At 34.5% G+C, this 22,027-nt stretch overlaps 1 protein-coding gene across 1 annotated transcript in view; it reads left to right on the forward strand.

Annotated features, from left to right (window-relative positions):
- The first annotated feature begins 1,032 nt into the window (after positions 1-1,032).
- The window catches only part of LOC113236630 (interferon-related developmental regulator 1), a 22,086-nt gene continuing 1,091 nt past the window's right edge, over positions 1,033-22,027 (forward strand). The window contains exons 1-8 of the mRNA XM_026472791.1: positions 1,033-1,315; positions 7,286-7,405; positions 12,971-13,218; positions 16,175-16,273; positions 17,841-17,948; positions 18,673-18,855; positions 21,022-21,222; positions 21,981-22,022. Coding sequence (XP_026328576.1) covers positions 1,282-1,315; positions 7,286-7,405; positions 12,971-13,218; positions 16,175-16,273; positions 17,841-17,948; positions 18,673-18,855; positions 21,022-21,222; positions 21,981-22,022 — 1,035 coding nt within the window. The 5' untranslated portion in view covers positions 1,033-1,281. The remainder of the gene's footprint in view (positions 1,316-7,285; positions 7,406-12,970; positions 13,219-16,174; positions 16,274-17,840; positions 17,949-18,672; positions 18,856-21,021; positions 21,223-21,980; positions 22,023-22,027) is intronic.

Raw genomic sequence — 22,027 nt, forward strand, 5'->3', positions numbered from 1 at the left:
TATAAAATATGACTGAATGTTTAACCAATACCAGTTAAACGAAAGCTTAGATGTAGGTATACCAAAAGCTAGAAATCATAAAATGTAGTAATAATATATGCGAACAACCAATGATCAATAAAAGTGTGTTATTTGGCCTCTCCTGAAAAGTGTCGATTTTGAGTCATTCCCCTTTTCACTGCAGGCACTGAAATTTTGATTGAGTTCATTACTTTTAAGAGCCACGGCAAATTGAAAGATAATAATTATATCTATCTTATTTTATTTTAAAACTTATATGTAATTAATATTGTTGTGAAATTACTGCTATGAGACCTCTTCCCATATTAACAAAACTTCGTATTATTAGGTAATATTTTATTCAAGTAAGTAATGCACGTATGTTATAAAATAAGTACTCAAGGTACTCAAGGTATAAAGTACCTGACCTACTACATAAATAAAATTACTAAGTACTTAGGTTAAATTTACGTATGTAATAGTAATTTCTGAAATAACATTGTTATTGTTTACGCAACTCTATCTACCTATGTAATTTGTTAGACAAAGCATTACGTGACGTAATGAATTACACAAATATAAGTATAAAATGTTGTGCAAATAAGGAAGGACTTTGATTTCGTGTTTCTTAACATTATATTAAAAGTGCACAATAACATTGCACCATATTTGAAATTAAGTCGATTCATTGATGAACTCGATTTATTTTCCGCGGGCGAAGAACTATGCGTCATCCTCGCGTCATTCCTACGTCATCAAATTTCTCATTTTATCACAAAATGTTACCAGTGCCTATCAATTTCCCAACAAAATGGCACAAGTCCAAAAAATACTCTCGCAATTCTTACATTTATGTCAAAAGTCGTTAGTTTTCAATATTATATTCTTTTAAACATAATTAAAATATTCGTTTTTGACACAGGCTAACAATGAAACATCGTAGGGAACGTATGTTGACAAATTATTAATTTCAGGGTTTTTACAATTGGTTAACTAGCAACACTGATACCCAAGATGGCGTCAAAAGGTCCCCTCCCGCGCAGTGACAGCGCATTGCGCTAAAAAGCGAAGTCGAGTGTGCATGTTCTACGATTAAACATGTTAAAAAGTTTTTCTGAAATTTTAGTTTTATGTTACATTTGGTGCCCAAATCGTTCTATAGGAACTGATATATTGAACTTTTCTCCGTCTTGATCAAGTGAGAATCTTAGTAAAATATCTAGTGAATAGTACATAATTTATCGTTTTATCGTAAGTCAGTTTTGTTAAATCACCAACACCATGCCGAAAGGAAAGAAAAATAAAGGAAAATTCGGTAAGTGTAAGGTTTTTCTTTCTATTTGAATTACACGTGCGTTTGATGCAGCTTAAAGTGACGCGTGAGCACCTGGAATTTGCCAAGTATGAGATCACGAGGCGACCTTGTGGCGTGGACTTTCCGCGGCATAATGATATGGCCACGTATTATTCGTTATCCGCGCTGCCTGAAGCTAATACCCTGATGTCTCGTGCCATATGGTGGTGCTTAGAAAGCTACCTGTCGCCAGATGATTTAAGGCGCCAAGGCCTTGGTGGTGCAACCTTCACTTTCACGGTTTCGCAACATTGTGCTTTAATTCCCATGTGGTGATTTTCTTTGTCTCTACAACAATGACTAGGGTGTTTATAAGTCCGACTATGTTATACCACATTGGTTTTAACATTTTCCAACCACATTCCACATTTGTGACGAAAAATATTTGTTTGGCCTTGAGAATAATGTTACATAGACAACATTATATAATTAAAGGCAATCTTCTTTCATACAATTTAGATATTACGTTCATCAACATATGTGGTATAACTTCCTTTCACATGCATTATCTAATGCATGAAAAAGTTAGTTCTAGTATGTAAATATAATTAGTAGATTATTGACAATGACAAAGCACATGAATGGTCACATATAATTTAAATTAGCTGGCAGATTTTTATGAATAGGTCATTGTTTTGTTAATTTTGACTACTACAGACTTGTAAAGGTGTCTTGTCTTTTCTGTATAGTAATTTTTTTTTAATCGTATCTATGGCATTAATATGTACCATTGTGGTGAAAGAATTTGCCAACCGGCATAACATACTCATTGATTGTTGCCCAGAGTGCACCAGATGTACATGAAACTCCTAAAGTGTTTATTAATAAGAGACTAGGTCATTAATTTGGTGTCAAGTCACAAAAGTCAAAATTAACTTCGGGGCACTACCCAAAGCTTCCAGACGAGAACCAATTTAGGAAAGTTCTTTTCCAAATTGGTCTTACCAGGAATCTAGAACCCCCAGTGCTAAGCGCTGGTCAACCGAGGTTGTCACACTTGTTGGTTAACAATGGCGTGCTATTTTAGTGGCATTCAATTCATTTAATTTACTTACAATATGGTGTAATAAGAGTGAAGTTGTCTGTTTTTGATCATTATAACCTTATAAGGAAAAATCATTTGATTACTATGTTTACCAATACTGAAACTTACAGTTCTTCTTATGATATTGATGGCAATCACTGTAATGCTTGCCATCATGGTGAGAGGATTAAAGAGAAGGTACTTACCGTTTATTACCCAAAATACACTAGACATACAAGAAATGAATGGTATGTTGTGCGAGTGAAGCTCCTTTCGTGCATCACTTTGTCACATTGTAAAACCCCATGTACAATGTATAAAAAAATAATGGCAGAAAAGCACATTTTTGTAACTCTCTTCATTCTGGGTATAAATGTGTAAATGGCAATAAAATGAGATCTAGGACAGAGCACTGACCATTCATTGTCAGGATCGGAATGAAAATAAAGAAAAGGTGATAATAACAAAATAAGTCATTTCTTGCTTCTTGTTGTGACATATAATAACTTGTCATATCAATATAATTTAACAGATATCCTCAAAAACAAAAATCTCAAGCATCATTTTTCAACAGCTGAAATTAGTATTCCTATGAAAATACCCATTTCATACAACAACAATAACAGAGTAGTCAGATAACAGAAATTTCCTATTGGAAGGTGTTTTTGCTACTGTCTTTGTTAATACCTTAAAAAAGCTTGATAACTAAAATTATGAAATCGTAAATCGGTGAAAATGTGTACTACCCATGTGCAAATATACAGTGTGTATAAAGAATTTTAATTTGATATATACGTATTACAGAAAGCAGCTGGCCTATAAATAAATAATAAAAAAAACTGCTTAAATGTAATCTATGACATTTAGTAATTTATCATGAATGACGTCGTAAATTACTGATTACTCACCATACCATTATTTATTATTATGTTATTTATCTATTGTGATCATAATACAGGTCCTGGTAGCAACAAAATTAAAAAGTTGTTTTATTTTTGTAACTCATGTACATTTATTAGAAAAGATAACATTTACTCAAAAGGTGCAGGGGCATCTTATCCGCATAGTAGCGGAATCTAGTCTTTGTTCTCACTTAGCATAAGCCTCTAGGTCGGATGTATATGCTTATTCAAATCACAGTATCCCGTAAGAGCCCCAGCCAGTATTTGGAGGGCTCAATATTAATTTTTGGCTGTCAACTAAACCATGGTCATTTAAATTTAGTAGTGTGTCTTCCATTTGCAAAAAAGTAACAAAAAACAATTATTTAACTTTACTTGCTTCTTCTTTAGTTTATTTCCTAGTATGTACATATTGTCAGTGTTTTGTAGAAAGGGCGAAGGTTGTAAGAAATGTTTTAAAATTCAATTTTGTAATATTTCAAAACAGTCGTGAAAAACTAAAACATGCACGAAATTTCGAAATGGCTCTTTCGCCCTTTCTATAACGACGATATGTAGTTGTAAAATATATATCACACTTGACAACTAACATAGTATTATTTTAAAATAGCTTTAAGTTATATTAATATTACCTATTTAGTTTCAAAGCGACAGTGTTGTCCTGTGACTTCGAAATTAATTTCGAAGAAATTAATGAATTTCGAATATGAATAGCAATATATAGACATTTTGGAGATAATTTATTAATATAACGCAATTTTGAGATAAAATATATAATGTAACGCAATTTTTGAGATGATCAGTCAACCGTGACCATGGGACCTGTAAAGGGCCCGAAACGTCGGTTTGTTTGAAAAAACAAATATACGCGATTTAAATCCGGAAAAATAGTTTCCTTTCCTACTGTGTTAGTTGTCATGTGCAATATTATGCATTTATAGCCAAGGTCTTTCAGCTCCTATTATAGGCGAGGTTCTAGATTCCATTCGAGAAAGTACTGATTTAATATTTAGATTAAATTTTGTGAGTCTGAAATTGTTTACAATATAAAAAAACTAATATGTAGTATAAAACATTATGTAATGTACATATTAAGTAAGTGGTCAAAGGGAAATCCTGAACAACAAGCAAGTATGACTCATCATTCAAAGAATTTTGTTATTCCCTTGGTGGATGCTACAATCTGCCCAGAATGAGTCCGAATTTATCCATATTTGTCTACAAATACTGTCTATAATGTCAATGTTCTGAGAAAGAAGTATAGACTTTCCATATAGCTATAAATATCTTTCTTTCGACGTATTATTGTGCACATAACACTTCCTGTTACTGTTGTTAGAAAGTATTTTTATTTTTACAAATAGAAATATTTTCTTACATTGAGCTTGGCCTTGTTCCTGTCAGTCATTTTGATATTCTTTGAATAGTAATATCTTAAAAGCAGCCACAAGGCAATTTTTGTTTCTTAACTTGAAACATTTGTATTAAAGCTATCAATTTATAGAGAAATTGGATGTAGTTGAACAAAAATGATCCAATACACATCCTGTTACTTTCGAAATACGGCAGTTTGAAGTTCAAAAATATTTCTCACTCACAGACATATATCTAGATAGACGTCGCAAGTGTACGTACTTCACGTGCTCAAAGTAAGTGAAATTCACTTACTTGCTGCTGCTACACTTGAGAATGCGCTCGACCGTTATCGTAGATAAAAACCAGTCGAAAACGCGAAAAATGCATAACTGTGCCGTTATAAACCGCAAAAGCACCATAACTGTGGGTAAACGGGGACGTTTCCTCACACGGGCAAGAATTTTGTAATCAGAAGTTGCATAATTTATTTTAAAAACAATTATTTTGGTTTTGAATTAATTTCGAGAAAACAAACATGCAACCCAGTGTATGCCTCATGTTTGTAATACATTGCGGCTTTTACTGGGTACGATATATTTGTGACCCTTTGTTAATACGCCATGAATATCGAACGAACGCACTTTTGTATAATGCATTCAGTTTCCGTGATACGGCCGCTTGTACATTTCTTTGGCCAAATTTAACATTTAGTGATGATACGTTAGGCAACACTGTTCTCGATTCTGATGGATTTTGAAAACAAAGGGACGAAACGGGAGGTGCGCTTTCATTATTTAAGTTAATCGATAAGATCTTCTATTACAAAAAGATGTTACATAATAAGCTCATTTTACTGGAAGGACAATAATTTTAATATTTGAAGTTGATTAAAAAGTAAAATCTGATTTTTTTTAAGTAAAATAATGAACTAAACTATCTTAATCTAGTATTTTTCTAGTATATTTATATTACGACTACTTGTAATCAACAAATACTTGAACAAAAATTATTCTATTTAAAATCGATTAATTGAATGGAATACGCGTGTTTATGCGTATTCCGTTCAATCAATCGATCGAAAAACACTAAATTGCCGCTTCTACGCTTCAGAACAAGGACGAAGGTTTAGGTTTAGGCTAGTTTATCCCACCAAAGATGCTATCCAAATGTGCAGAATAGCAGAGTTAGAAATCCGAGATATCATGATCAAATCACGAAAACTTTACACGAGGCCGACATTAAGTAAACCTCTTCTGATTAGTAAGATTTTAGATATTTTGTCAGCAGTAACATTTTCAGTTGTCTTGCCATTCACCAATTTGATCAATCACCGACGGAAAACCATCTAGTAAATTTAATTAAGCCAATTGTAAGTTCATATTTTGACGTGCATTTTCATTATTTAAGTCACTCGATAAGATCTTCTATTACAAAAAGACAGTTATACATATAATAAGCTTATATTATTTCAAGGACAATAATTTTAATATTTGAAGTTGATTAAAAATTAAAGTTTAAATTATTAAGTAATCAAATTTTCTTTTAAACACAACTTTTAGTAAATGACATAACAATCTTGTTTTGGTATTTTTCTACTATATTAATATTTCACGACTACTTGTAATCAACGAATACTTGAATCGATTAATTGAATGGAATACGTGTATTCCGTTCAATCAATCGATTTAGCGCGGAAGGTTTCCCGTCACTAAATAGTTCTTGTGATGTCGTGGTGGATACATAAAATGTAGCACGCTCGGTTTTCATACAAATTGCTGTACTTGCGGCATGTATCTGGAGATATGTCTGGGTTTTCACTCTTGTTTTATTTTGAAAACTTATAATATCATGTAATTCCAGAGATATTTATTTATATGTTGGATTTTTTGCTGATCTAAAATATTAATCTTTCGGCACCGTTCCACATAACTCATGTTTTGGTAATTTTGTGGATTGGATCCTTTTTGCTTAACTACGTCCAATTGTTTTTGAGCGCCACTTAGAAATATGACCCGTATACTCATTTCAATAGATTTTAAAATGATAAACAGGTGAAAAAAAATCTAAATTTTTGGTGATTTTATCTGCTTTTGTTTTAATAGAAAAATGTTTAATAAAGTCACAAAATGTACGCAACCAACTGATAGACTTCACTAAGAAGGTATTAGTTACTAATGAACACATTACAGACATTAGTTATACTAATGAAATAATAATGTGCCAAACAATCAGACCAATTCTCTGGTCTCAAACTAAGGAATTCCCTGTACTGCGACTTTAATCCAGGGCACAACCCAGAACACTCAGATTAGATTATATAAAACCTGGGATCTACTGTCAGTGCGCCAACTATTTATTCTAACCACCGTACTTACAAAGCATTCTGAGCCTACATATAATCCAGTTAACTTAGTTGGTAAAAGAAGGAAAGGTATCGTGGTGACCTGTAATACAGGTATTTTTATGCCTATCTCAGACACCAGTTTCTCGCAAATAAGGTTTAATGTTAAAAGTAGCCAGTCAGTAAGCATTTATATAATTCACCTTATGTGTTGAGAGAAAAATAAATAAATTTTATTATTAGAACCAATTTAGCATATTAATTTCCAAAAGTGGTCCTATTACTTATGTTTTATCGTTAATTTTCAGAGCACAGAAGAACAGAACAGCCATACTCGTCTGACGAGGACGCCGGCATAGACATGACCATCGACAACTGCTCTGAGACCTCTGGTCAGTCCGACCTCAAGAGCATACATGATGAAGCAGGTAATTAATAATTATAATTACACAAGAATTTGGGATGAGTATCGATTAATCTGAATAATCGATGTTTTTGTGGCATAATCGATGTCATCTTGTTCGATTAATCGGATAATCGATGATTTCATACCGATTATTGCCTAAAAAAATAAAACTATATTATAAAAAATGTTTTATAAACATGTTAAAATTTGGAGAAAAAAAAACAACCGCTTTTTAATCCAAATTTTCATTTTATTTAGTCGATTTCTGAGAAATGAGACTTGCGCGCAATACCGTGGCACCAGAAAGATGGTTTACATAAGCCAATCTTGAAAAATTTATAATTAATGCTAGTGTCTATATTGTTGTAATTTGTGTAATTTGAAATAAGGCGGGAAATGAGGGGTGTGTTACGAAATTCGTATGCATGCCGCCTGAGTCGCCACCTGTGTTTTCGAGGTTATTCTAGAAACCCTGGTACTATTAGCTTAGACTTAATGGAGTATTGTCTAGCTCTCTCCATACTACTTAGTTTTTTTTTTGGCTTTAGAAATCAGATAAACACAGAAGCAGGGTTTGTAAACAGTAAGAGATGAAAGTAACGTTATAAAATTTTACTTACACAGCCAAAAAAATTCACCAACAAGAATACGAAGTAAAGCGACCAATTAAAATATTTATATTTTGTCGATTAATCGATTTTTTTAAGCCACGATTAATCGGTACACCGATTGTTGTGTCAAAAAAAATAATTGATGTCAATAATCCATGTTTTATTGGTCGATACCCATCCCTAATAAGAATACATTTGTAAGTATACAAACCATTTTTTTTAACAATATTAAGTGACGGGACGAAGAAGTCGTGCGCCTGATGGTAAGCTACAGGCCTGTCCTTGACAATTGCAGTGTCACTCGGAGCTTTAAATCGCAAAGATCTGAGGGGCACTGACACTGCGCCTGTCACTCTGAGACATAAATTGACAAGTCCCAAGTGCATGTAAATTTTACAGCACCCTTTACCCTTAGCTCTAAAACTGCGGTAGAAATAGGTAAGGTGGCAGTACTTCCCTGCACAAACTCTTTCACAAGAAACTCTACAGCTACTAGACTGGTGCTTTGAGTTACTTAACTAAGTCAACAATACTCAATCATTAGAAAACAATCAGCCGAATTATGACTGAGGAAGACAGAATTACAGGACTTCCAAACTATATCAAAGGTATAGCACAGATTTCCTTATGGTTCAAGAACTAACACTGAGGCTAAACATTTTAATTTAAATGTTATATTGAAGACCAGTTAACTAATATGTCAAGTCATGCCAATGTAGTCTTGAAAACTTGCATAACAACAAATGATTAACACATTCGGCCTAGCCAAGGTTATCTCCACACAGTCCTCAGCAAAAAATGATAAACCAAGACTGTCAAGACCTTGATTTTTATAACCGCTTCGAGTTTTATGTAATTTTAAATACATTTTGATTTATAATGTAACAATTCTTTGTTTGGCCAGTCTTTTATGATGAATTAAATGCGCTGAAACATCCACTAATAAGGACTGGGTTTAAAAAAAAAATAAAATGTAGCCATATAGAACTTCACGTGTTTGAACAAACTTTTTTCTCTACTGGCCGTCATAGTCACAATTACTATAATACTAACTGAACAACCACATTGTTCAGAATAAAATAATTAGTTATAATGCGAATGCTTGTTAACACTTGTCAGGCAGTTGTATAGTCATAGTGGTGTAGGGAATGCTGCAGTATCATTCCATTTATAATTGCATCCATTACAGTTATTGTGACTTATTTTTCTAATATACTTCGTACCTGTTATAAATTATAATATTTTGCAATTAAAACTTAGTGAGAGGTAAACGTAATAATAATACATCGAGTTCTTAGGTTTTCGCAATTGTTACACATAGGGAATGAAACTATACATAGATAAAGAATAAATTTAATTTCATAATAAATCGTATCGACTCTAGAAAGATAAAACGTCTAACGTGCATTGGAAAATATTACAGGAGAGTGATTTAAAGACAGTTTTTTTAAGATAATAAATCATAACTAAATAAAAAAATAAAAATAAAAACACTTTATTCGTCAACACTACTACAACGATACATAAAATACTGGCTTAAAATAAATTCTATGTTGAAGAAAAGGTAACTCTAATTTTATTTGTTATAAGGAAGAGCTGAAACTGTCTAGTTTTCAGTTAAGTTTTTTTTTCTTCATAAATGACTTTAAATCGCTCTCCTGTAATATTTTCCAATGCACGTTAGACGTTTTGCCTTACCAGCGTCGATATTGTTAAAATAAAATAAAATGTTTTGAAAAAATATACACAAGTAGCGTAAATTGGAATGTTGTTTTTAAAATTAAAATAAGGTATTTAATTAATAACTTTTGTAACTATAAAGAAAAAGGTGGTTTGCATTAATATTAGACATAACTGGTTGAGGACTTTACCACCTCAGTCAGCCGTGACCATGGGACTGGACTGAAACGTTGGATTGTTTGAAAAAACAAATATGCACAAATACATCCGAAAAATAATTTCCTTTCCTAAGTAACGATAATAATACCATGGACAAGTTTATGATACTTGTTGTGATTTTATCCTTATCTACATGTAGCTAGATCTGGATAACACCCAACCAATCTTTCCCATCTACTGGGCAATCAGTATCTCTTAGTTATCTCTTTCTTTCCGACTTTACGCTTTCCCGTTGAACCCTTTAATGGCTGATATTTGGCATCGTACCTTGAGATATAGCACGTGAAATCAAATACTGTCATAACTAAAAAATGGTGGAATACAGAAAACAGGATTTGAAAGTTAATAAAATTATAATAAATAAATAAAATCGTGTTTATTTGACATGCAAAATACATTATAAAACAAATAATTTTAAAATATCAAATAATTCGTTCATAAATAATAATAAAAAATAGAAAAAAATGGGAAAATGTAATAATAATAGAAAAAAATTAAATAAATAAGGAAACGAAAAAAAGCAGGTCAAGAATGTTCATGACTCAGCATTTGAGGACTATGCTAATTACATAGCCCTCATTGATAATCTGCCATGGCCTGTTATAGAAATAGAACACCACAATAAAAAATAAAAAATATTAAATTCAATTACTGTTAGTAATCAGACTCACAGGAGTGAGACATCCACTCCTGTGCGAGTGAGGTCTGGCAGAAGGTTCCCTTGGGCACCTGTTTTTTGACTATATTCGTATCGTCACTCGTTAATATCAACAGTTAGTCCACTCTCCATTTGGGCATGTGCTGTATAAATTTATTTAAAAAAAAAAACAATTTGTTTCTGTAAAAGAAATTCACCGGTAAATTTTTGAGTAAGAACACGTGTGTTCCTTGTCATTGGCGAAAGCATCGATTGCTTCGATGGGCAGAAGAAGACATCGTGTTTTGTCAATTCCACCATTTTTGAGTTACGACAGTGTTTAGTTCCATGTACCATATGTCCATATGCATATCCATTTAATCGTGTCACAGAATTCGATTGCATTACACAATAAAGTCAAAGCATTCTAAATATTTATTTATCTTTTATCTGTACTCAAAATTAAGTCGAATGATAACTTATGTACATAAGTCACTTAGTAATGACATGGTACCCATTCATGTGCGATAACAATTATGGATAATTAAGACCCTTATTAGCATTGACTTACAAATAAATGGACGACGGGTCTAATACAAAACCACGAAAAAAAGTCCCAAGTCAATCTATTTAAACGTAGTGACATGTAAAGGAATATGAAAAAGCTAAAACGTTGAATTTAAATTGTAATGTCATCGCAGTACTGTCTAATTTTGCTTGCTTCGCTGTCAGTCGAACAAACGAAGACTAAAGCGTGAATGACGCTCTGTATACGATTTTAACACCCTATAAGTTCGGACACTTTTTAGCGCGGACCCGACGTCCATATAATTGTAAGTCAATGCTTATTAGTAATAAAAAGGCCCGAAGTCCGATAACGAGCGCGTATCTCTAAGATCTCACTCAGATCTCTAGATGCATCTCATGTTCTCTTATATAAATATATAGTACCTATACAGTAGACATGGACAATACTTTACTCCATTTTAAGAAGTTTAAGAGCTTATCCTATCTCAGCGATTTAATTTTTTCCCATAATTAATCGGTTCTATTGCGCGAGTCGATTGGGGGTAACATTAAGTTTATTTTTTTTTACAAACGAATTAAAGCCATTTGAATATGTATGTCGTATACTATACGTGTTATATTTACTTCAGTTGATATAAAAATTGTATGTACAGTACATATTGAATTCAGCCGTTTTCTTGTAATATTTCCAGGTCAGTTTGTTTTTTTTTGTATCGTGAAATTTTTTAGTTTTGACACCGTATACTAATCAGTGTATATTCTCAATTTTATTTACATATTTTTTCCAAACTGGTTGATTCAACACTGTCACTGTTATGCCGAATCAACCAAAGCCATATGAGGTTGCATCGACTCTTAAAAAACTAACTATGAAATAAAGATACTTTGAATTGGAACGAAACTCAGTTGGCGCGGTAAAGGCGTTCGTTTTAATTGAAATAATTTTTGATTATCTATGAAAGATACTATTGATAATAGAATATCGAGTACAGGATCGATTTTACTTAAATCAACTGTCTTTATCAATAAATATCACTAGAGTTTTGTGTTCCATGAATCCGCTCATTAATAATCTTCGCTCTTTTGTAACAAAGCTCTTTAATTAAAGAAAACAAAATCTTCGCTCAGCATTTAAACTATAGCTCAATATCGTTTTTTTTATATACAGGCGTGGTACCATCGTAACACGCCTGCTTACCGACCCCTCCGACGTAAAGTATCGTATGTCGAAATTGCCAAGTTTACAGAGGAGCCTTTTAAATATTCTGAATTCACTGAAATAAGCACAACACGTGACTTTAGCATTTCTCAGTTTTATTCGACAAAACTCGTTACTCACATAGAGTATTATAAAATCCTAGATATCGGTTAGATGATGTATTAGATGATCACTCTATTTGAGTAACGAGCTTTGCCGAATAAAACGGAGAACTTTAAAACGCTTCCCTGTAAACTTGGCAATTTCGACATACGATACTTTACGTAGGAGGGGTCGTTATAACAGTTGCAGTGTTACTCAAAATCGCAAAGATCTGAGGTGCACGGCCAATGCACCGGTCACCCTGAAACATAATTTGACAAATCCCTTGTGCCTGTAATTCCACGTAGTAATGCTCACGTTACCGCTTGGCAGCAGAAATAGGCAAGGCGGCAGTACTTCCCTGGACGAACTTTGCTACTGCTACTAAACTCGCTAACAATGAAGGAAAATATCGCGAAGAAACCTTCACATAGAAGGAGGTTCACAACCCTTGGAAAACGTGTAATGTCCCAAACCCGCATTGCGCTAGCTTGGTTAAACTCTCTACGAGGACTCGTACCGACCACTAGCTATGTTACAGGACAATTATTTTTACTACACGTTTTGCAAGCAGGGCGTTGTGCAGCTTACTTCTTATCTTCTAATTTACAGACAATGAAATTCTAGAGAAACTGGAGGAGAAAGTGCTGGAAGATATAGACGCTCTGAGCGCCCGCTCAAACGCCGCCCGCGCAGCTGCCCTGGTCTCCCTACGCAATGCTCTTCAACGGCGCTACCTCGCCACTGTCCTGGCGAACCAGCGCGCAACATTGGCCGATCACATCACTCGGGCATTGAGAAGAGGTCGTGATGGGGAACGGAAAGCTGCTGCTGCTATAGCGCCTTTGTTGGCCCTGCAGGTAATAAACCCCTTCGATACCTCTCACGTAAGTTGTACGTCAAAATACCATTTTTGCTTTTTAACTTAAATGTATCCTTTTTTATATATATTTTAGGTTTTATGTTTGAAACAAAACCTAACACTAAGGGATGTCTTTACTTTCAAATAAGGAACTTATAATTTACACAAAAAAACTGTTTTAAAATATTTACGTCCTGTTTTAAATTCAACTTTTAAAACTTAAACTTAATGTCAAAACTGAATTTTAAAACAGGACGTAATATTTTAAAGCAATCGTTAAAACCGAAAATATGGTCCCCTGAAAAATTTTTCAAAATGTCGCTTTCGCCCTTTCTACAAAAAACCGATGACATTTAAGTTACAAAAAGCAAAACAATGGTATTTTGACTTACATCAACTTATCGCTTCTTCTACTCATACTACAAGTATGAAGACCAAGTACTGATGGTCACTTTGCACGATCCTAACAAACCCCTCTTGCTTCACTTACATTGGTCGATCTTTTCATACAAGTCTTCCTCCTATTCTTCCCACTACTCCCTCTAGTTTTAAGAAAACGTTCTCGATTTGATCTGAAAACATGTTTCACATTGGGTCCGTATTGTTATAATAAATTAATAACTAAAAAGAATTATATATTTATCTACAGACATAATAATTTAGACTTAATTAATATCGTCTGTGGTTACATGTAGGTATAAAATAAAAGTGAAAGTGCCACCGTAAGCTATCTTTCAGAATGTACCCCCTTCGGTGAAATTAGCAACATTTTATGGCAGGAGTTGTATAACAGGTCTCGACTAGCTCCAATAACACTAACACAAAACAATTAAACAACTTGCAACCGTAATAATATTGTTATAATGGTGTCATAAATACCCTTGTCACTTAAAATATTCAAATTACTAACTGGTTTCTAATGGTAACGACCTCAGTTTGCTCTATGGCCGCTCGACAGGTTCGATTCCCGGTAGGACTCCCTAATTCCATATCCCCATGTTCTCTTGTTTTATTACACTAAAACAAATGGAAATTTCAACCAATGCAATTTACACATGCAGCTATGCTTAGATTCCCACTACATGCATTTGCATAGACAGTGGTTTTTTTTTTTAATTGGACAGTATGGGGAAATTTGGAACCATAGAAGATACAAAAAAAACTGTTTTTGGAACCATTAAGTCTTTTTTTGTGACAACAATTTTGGTATAGTCAATTTTTAATCAAACGTGAGTTGTCCATAAAAATGAATAAAATTGATCAAAATTTCGATTTTTTTTTCGTCCCATACAATGAAACCATCCTTATAAGAAACTGAGCTTTAAAAAAAATGTCAATTTTATTAATTTTGTATGAAATAATTTTATTAATTTTGTATGAAACATATTTTATGAAATTTGACGAACTTCGGCTGTCCCGATTTTTTTCGTCCTATACAATGAAATGATCCCTTCATAAAGCTGAGTCGATTAGCACTAAAAAAATGTTTAATCAATTTTATTAATTTTTATGGACAACTCATGCTTGACCAAAAATTTACTATAGCAAAATAATTTTGACAAAAAAGATAAACCATTATAATGGTTCCTAATACAGCTTCCTTGTGTCTTCTATGGTTTCTGATTTCCACATACTGTCCCATTTAAGAAAACGACGAGTATTCGTTTCGTATCTGCAATCAGGATATTAAAACTTTTCGAATTATAATACGAACTATTGCCACACACACGTAAGATTTGGCCCCATTTGACTTTTTTTATCTTCATTTTTTTACGGATTTGCATCAAATGAGGAAGTCACGAACTTGTCAAACCGCCCTCGTTAAACATAGTGTAAACATTGTATCTAAAATAACCTATTAGATCATTGACTTACAAATAAATGGACGACGGGTCTAATACAAAAACCACGAAAAAAATGTCCCAAGTCAACCTATTCGAAATTTAAATTGTTATGTCATCGCAGTATCGCGCTGTCCGTAGAACAAATGAAGACTAAAGCGGAGTGTCGCGCTCTGTATACGATTTTAGCGCCTTACAAGTGTGGACACTTTTTAGCGCGGACCCGACGTCCATATAATTGTAAGTAAATGTATTAGATATACAGATTGTTTTTTTTATCTTCGAAAAACATATCTACCTTGACCTAACATTTTATTTTCGCGTTAATTTAAAAAAGTAACGCAGTTGCTTAGTAAGGAGTTCGAAATTAAAAAATAAATTCCGAAAAAAGTTTTTATTTATCGAGTTCTTAGGTTTTCGCGTTTGTTACACAAAGGAAATGAAACTATTTTTCCAGATTTAAATCGCGTATATGTGTTTCGTTTCGGAACCTTTACAGGTCCCATGGTCACGGTTGACTCGTATCTTAAAGTCACATATTTATTAAACAACCCCCATGTATACTCCTGGACACTTTTCGAGCCACCATGCGTTTTTAGTATTAAATGCCCTAAACTTAAACAACAAGGAAAAAGTATTATGCAATTTGGAAATTAGAATAAATGTTTTTGAAAATTTTAATTTGTGAAACAGGACAAAACAACAACATAAAGGAAAATTTTTTTCTTCCATGATAACAACATTTTTGTATTCCCCTTTGAACATAAAAATGCAAAGTGACTCCAGTTCTGTGTCCGGAAGTGTATATTATTTCAATAAATATTCTACTTATATGGTTTTTTTATGTTTTTGTTATTTATTTCTACATTCAGTTCTTTTCGTTGGTCCTGGCTCAAAACCAGTGCCTAAGGGAACTTAAGCTCTATATGCTCTGTCAGCGTCCTTTCAGCTTTTACTTGTGTATGTAAGCTATCTATACATTGGATGGATCGAAGCAGCTACATCCAATTACTTGCCTTTGCCTTGAATGAACCTTCAAATATATATTTACTTAAAATAAGGTTGTGAAGGCATCTGTGGGCACTGATGTGATTGTAATGTTCGTGGTTGCAGATCGGAGAGGAGGGTGCGGAGGAGTTCGTGCGGGAGGTGCGTCCGGCGTTGGCCGCCGCGGCCGTAGACAAGACAGCCTCGCTAGAGACCCGCACTGAGGTAAATACTACGTCCTCAGCTTTACTCTTTGGATTCTAAATGGTTCTTACCACAAGTGGCATAAAGTTCAACTTAAATCCGAAATGTAACGCTGAGCTAATAATACATTTTTTTTATGCTAATCATTAGTACCACGGCCGTCATATTACGTATGACGGCCGCGTATGTTTATGTAACAGTAATGTTGCGTCATCTGATGAAGTTTTCCGATTTATGCATTGAATTACAATTGGACATAGTTAAACAAAACGGATCCAAAATACATCTAGTCACTGTCGAGATATGGCAGTTTGAAATTTAAAAGTGTTTCTCACTCTTATTTTGAAATTGTAATGTCATGTAACTCCAGAGATATTTATTTATGTTTATATGTTGGATTTTTTTGCTGATCTAAGAAGACTTTAGAAACCGTTTGGTTCATATAACTTATTATTTGATCATTTGTGGATTGGATCCTTTTTGCTTAACTACATCCAATTTCAATCGTATTAAAATGAAATAAATGTTGTTTATACCATGGGCCAAAAACTCTAATCGCAAGTCTAGGACTGCTAATCGCGATACAAGACAGCGTAGTTGGATATTTAGTACCTTTTGGTACACCAGATTTCGCGATACTAGCCAAAAAAAGACAGACTATGAGTCTTATTTCGACATTTTGCAACTTAGCATCATCATAATGTTATACAACACACACATAGATGGCGCTACGACTAAAAAGTCTTTGAAAAAACCAAATACAAATACACGACGCAAGCACATAGAAAGATTCGTTAGGTCCGTTGGTTCGTTCCGTGGCTTGGTTGGTATAGCGTCTGGCACGGTATGCAAGAAGACGTCGGTTCGAATCCAACCGGATCAAAGGATTTTTTTCTGAGTGTTCGATCTTTGTATTAATGATTACAACAAACTAGTGGAGTAATTTTAATAAAATTTTGAAAAATTTAAAATATATGTTAAGTTGTTCACGTCTGTCGGGAAACATTTTATATCCGACCGAAATTTTGAAAAATTTATATAATAAGACCGAAAAAAAAAGTTGTCGAGCATCGAGTATGTAACCAGAAATAGAGACGAAATAAGGGCCACTCATCCCTGGCAACTCATCAGGCAAAAGAGCCTTATATCACTTTTAAATATCAACTCCCGTTGGGCTGACATCCGTTGGGCGCCAACAACCGACCTGTGTGTATGTCTCCGTATATTCCAAAAATATTCTGTATTTATTGTAATAAAGATAATATCTCTAACTATGGCAGCTGTTCCATTCGATGGTGTGGAGAAAAACAGCAAAACATCTAATTACAACACAAACGGAATCACATTTCATCAGTAATCAAATATGTACACCCGTCAATTGTTTCCAATTCGGGCTGGCCAATCGGGGTGCAATTGTCACCGTAATGATTTGGCAGAATAGTTTTCAAACAAATTAAATGACATTTCGTCTCTATTTCTGGTTATATACTCGATGGTGTTGAGTAATGTCTTTTCTGACCGCTCCAAGCCGATGATACGTCGCCAAGTCGTATCTCTAAATATACTAATTGAATTTATTCTTGTGTAGTGCTGCACATCACTGGCGGCGCTATGCTTCCTGCTGGAGGAAGACCTCACGGAGATCCTGGAGGTCATGCGCATGTACGAGACTATCTTCAGCGGCAGCTATCTCAAGGTACTTACTCTTTTATTTCTTTATTATTTTATGAATTAATGAAGTACCAATTGCAGCCACATTGAGGCAACAGACTGTGGTTTAAACAATTTTTCGTTGTCATCGTTCGATCTTTGTATCAATAGTATTTTTTTTTATGATACTAAGTAACGGGAGGAACAAGTCGTGCGCCTGATGGTAAGCGTCACGTCTGTCCATAACAGTTGTAGTGCCACTCGGAGCTTTAAATCGCAAAAACTGAGGCGCACTGCCACTGCGCCCGTCACCCTGAAACATAAGTTGACAAGTCCCGTGTGCCTGTAATTTCACCAGCACGCCTTACCCTTCGAAACCAGAACGCAGTAATGCTCACATTACTGCTTGGCGGCAGAAATAGGTAAGATGGCAGTACTTCCCTGGAACTCTTTCACAAGGAGCTCTTCTGCTACTAATATAACCATACCAGAGAGGGTAGGCCACCCATGCCAGCGTCACAGCCTAGCGTTGGTTGTGACTTTAGCTGAACGGGATCCTTTTGTACACGCCACTGCCGCGCACATGTCACTATAGTATTATGTAACTTGTTGTTAAATGTTTTTACGCTGTTTTTTGTGTTATTTCTGTTCTAGTTATAGATTCTGTGGCGTTACAATAAATGGTTTCTATTTCTATAATGTCAATATCATTATATGTTAATGATCTATCCCGAACCAATGTATTATGAATTGCCATGTTGTTTCTTCAGGGTGACGGCAGTGTGAAAGTGTCCGGTTCGGCAGTGGAAGAAGGCTTGCTTCACGCGGCTGCGCTGGACGGCTGGGCGCTGCTGCTGACACTCCTGTCACCGCAGCATGCACACACGTTGCTGCACACCCAGGCACCGTCTTTCGCACGACTCGCCGAGCTGCTCGAAGCTTGCAGCGTTGAAGTAAGACAGGCTTTATTTCAGATTTTTTTTTTGTTGGACACCGTAATGGCCCGGCTACACGATCGAATCTCCCCGGGAATATACTTGCAAAAGCCAAGTGCGCGATTGTATAAATATTGTTGGCTGAGGCATTGTTGTCATTTACACCTTAAACACGTACACGTATATAAATGCAAAATACACGTAAATAGGCTCCAAGTTTAATCATGAAGACTCATAGCCGTCTGAACGGACCATAAATAATATAGACTATATATTATGAATACAGATTTTACGTTAATTAATCATTATAAAATCTCTCGCTTATATTATATCGCTTATATTCACGCTTTTCTGGGCCCGTAATGTTCTTAAAATTATTATATTATCTTTTTTACTCATGAAAAGCAATACAATTGTTGATGTTCAACTACCACTGACTATCCACTGAAGCGATTGCGCGCGCGAAAAACAAGAAAGCAGCTACGTTTTCGGCGCTTTTTTTTTCAAATTACGTAACAATTTTATGATGACGGAGTATGAAAATGAAATGAAATCGTCTCGAAATTTATAGTAAATCAGCTGCAAATTACTGAAATGTAATCTATATTAAATACTCTTTTGTATTTTAACTATATTTAAGTCCAAAAGTATGGTTTTATTATAAAATATAAATGGAGAAATTGTTACGGCCTTGGGCGTAAACGACAGAATTTTGTTAAAATTTGCAAAGAAGCATGTGAGTTCAATTTTAAATAAAATGGTAATATTTTAACACTACAAGAAAGAGCACACCCTAACGATCATTTTGATATATAAATATGTAAATAACAATTGCTTCGGCATAATTCCAATTAAAAGTCCTGGAAACAAAACACTGTCAACGTTAGTTTTTCGAATGACGAAACAACGACTTTCGTTTGACATTTTATTTTTATTTTTAGGACGCTTGCTAGGGAAGTGCAGTATATATTAGGTTATCGGTCATGTTTCTGACAAGTATCAGCGAAAGTTTCAAGTCGATACGAGTAACCGCACTAGAGATATCGGACATAGACGACAGCGTTCCGCGCCATTTTCGTTTCCCACGTTTGAGAGTTTATTGCGTTCGGCAACTATAGTTGCCACGAACGTTTGAGTAGCTATGGTTAAAGGCATTAGACTGGCCAATTCTTATTGTGATGTTTGAATGTGAAAAACCACCCAAAAACCTCCCTTCCTCTCGTTACATTAAATTATGAAAGTATCTATTATAGTCTGCCTTTTTTGAAGACGGATTAAAATGACATTTGTAGGGTTAGGGCCAGTTTTCGTAAAATTTTAAATAGTTATATAGTTGTTGTCGATAGTTTTATCGATAGATTCTGAAAGAAGATAATATTTTGCCAAAAATGACTGAATTGTGAATGTTACAATATTCTAATGATTACTAATAGCATTATTGCCTTCTTTATTCTTATTTTGACAGTTGACCTGCTAGTATCAAAGTCAATTTTGATTCACATACATTTAAATAAAAACAAGCGGTTTTGATTATCTGTATTTAACAAATTTTAAAATATGTCTCATCTTTTTTTAATAAACGTTGTTCTAAATGCGGTGTATGTAATGTATGAACTTATAAAAAATGATAATTCAGATGAGCCTGTGCCATACAGTTGGACAAATAATGGGCCGGTGTGTGACAAATGAAACAAGTTCAGCTATTTATTCCATAAGTAACAGTCAATCGATAGTCGATAGAATACTTATCGACTGCAATCACTAGCTGCTTGCAAGCGGGCAATACTTTTACGCAATGAACTGTCATTTAACTCCATCATCAAAAAAGTCAGACCATAGGTTATAATTGGTAAGAGCCGTAGCCACGGTGAGGCAACAATTGCTTCGAGTTTAGTCAATTGGAAGAAATTTTCCTTTGTGATGATTGTACCATTTTGTATCAGTTATAATAAATTGAACATTTTTACAAAAAATATATGAATATCATTGTAGTACAGACAACGGCACATCAGACTACACATTTTTGTTCGAAAATCGCCTCTATTGCAACGGAACAAGATACGTCAATGTGTAGTTTGATGTGCTGGCGTGTGTACAATAAAATAAATATGAAAGTCTAAAAAAAAAAGTGAATTGTCTAAAAAAATTTTGATTCTAGAATTAACTTTCAATTTTACTTTGCAGGTACGGATGGCAGCCGGCGGAGCTTTGGCCATCGCCCATGAACGCATCACCGACCCCGAAACCGATGTGACGACTCCCCAATATGTAGAAGTGATTCTGCCGAGACTCGAGCAGCTGGCCAGAGACTCGCACAAATACCGCGCCAAGCGAGACCGCAAAATTCAAAGAGCCACTTTCAGGGATATATTGAAGTACTTCGAGGTTAGTTGCCTGGTTAAAATGCTGCTTTACTTATGATTATTTTTTATAATATCCTGTGATGAGACGAACAACTCGTGCGCCTGATGGTAAGCTACACGCCTGTTTATAATAGTTGTAGTGCCACTGAGAGCTTTAAATCGCAAAGATCGGAGGGGCACTACTACTACTAGGAAGATAGGTATACGTTTGTAATGATTTCAAGACTGGATCGACTAAGACCTTGTAACGATTGAAAAACGAACTTCAAGAGGATGAGAAGTGAAAACACTGTTCAGTATTCAGTATTTATTTATTAGCGAACATGCAATAAAATTACATTACATGTGCCCTGTAAGGGCGTAGCTAAGACTTAAAAATGTACTTAGATATGCAAGTTATTAAAGTTACAAATAATTAATAGCTGAAAAGTAAATTAAATAATAAGGGTATTAAATTCTCTTAAATAATGAAATATCTTGATAAAGTAATGTAGTAACAATTAAATAATGAATCCATAAACTAATTATTATAATTGTAGAGCTTTAAATAGGGGGATTAGAGTTTTTTGTCTTCAACAAAATTTTGTATTGCATAACGACACTTTCGTACGAGGAGGTTTTTCAATTTGTTGTAAAACAGCTTTTCAAGGACTGTTTTTGAAAATTGCAGCTTATGCTGTCTACGTTCACTTGTGACATGTTCAAAGAGGTTTTTTTTGTAACAAATGTACGTGCACTTCCTGAAGCGAGCCCGTTTGTGACTCTGTGCTCGAACCGCAGGAGGAGGAGGCGCCCGCGCTGAGCGTGCGCGTGGGCGGCGAGGCGCT

This window comes from Hyposmocoma kahamanoa, unplaced genomic scaffold (assembly GCF_003589595.1).
Source record: "Hyposmocoma kahamanoa isolate Upper Pololo Valley unplaced genomic scaffold, ASM358959v1 92, whole genome shotgun sequence".
NCBI lineage: Eukaryota > Metazoa > Arthropoda > Insecta > Lepidoptera > Cosmopterigidae > Hyposmocoma > Hyposmocoma kahamanoa.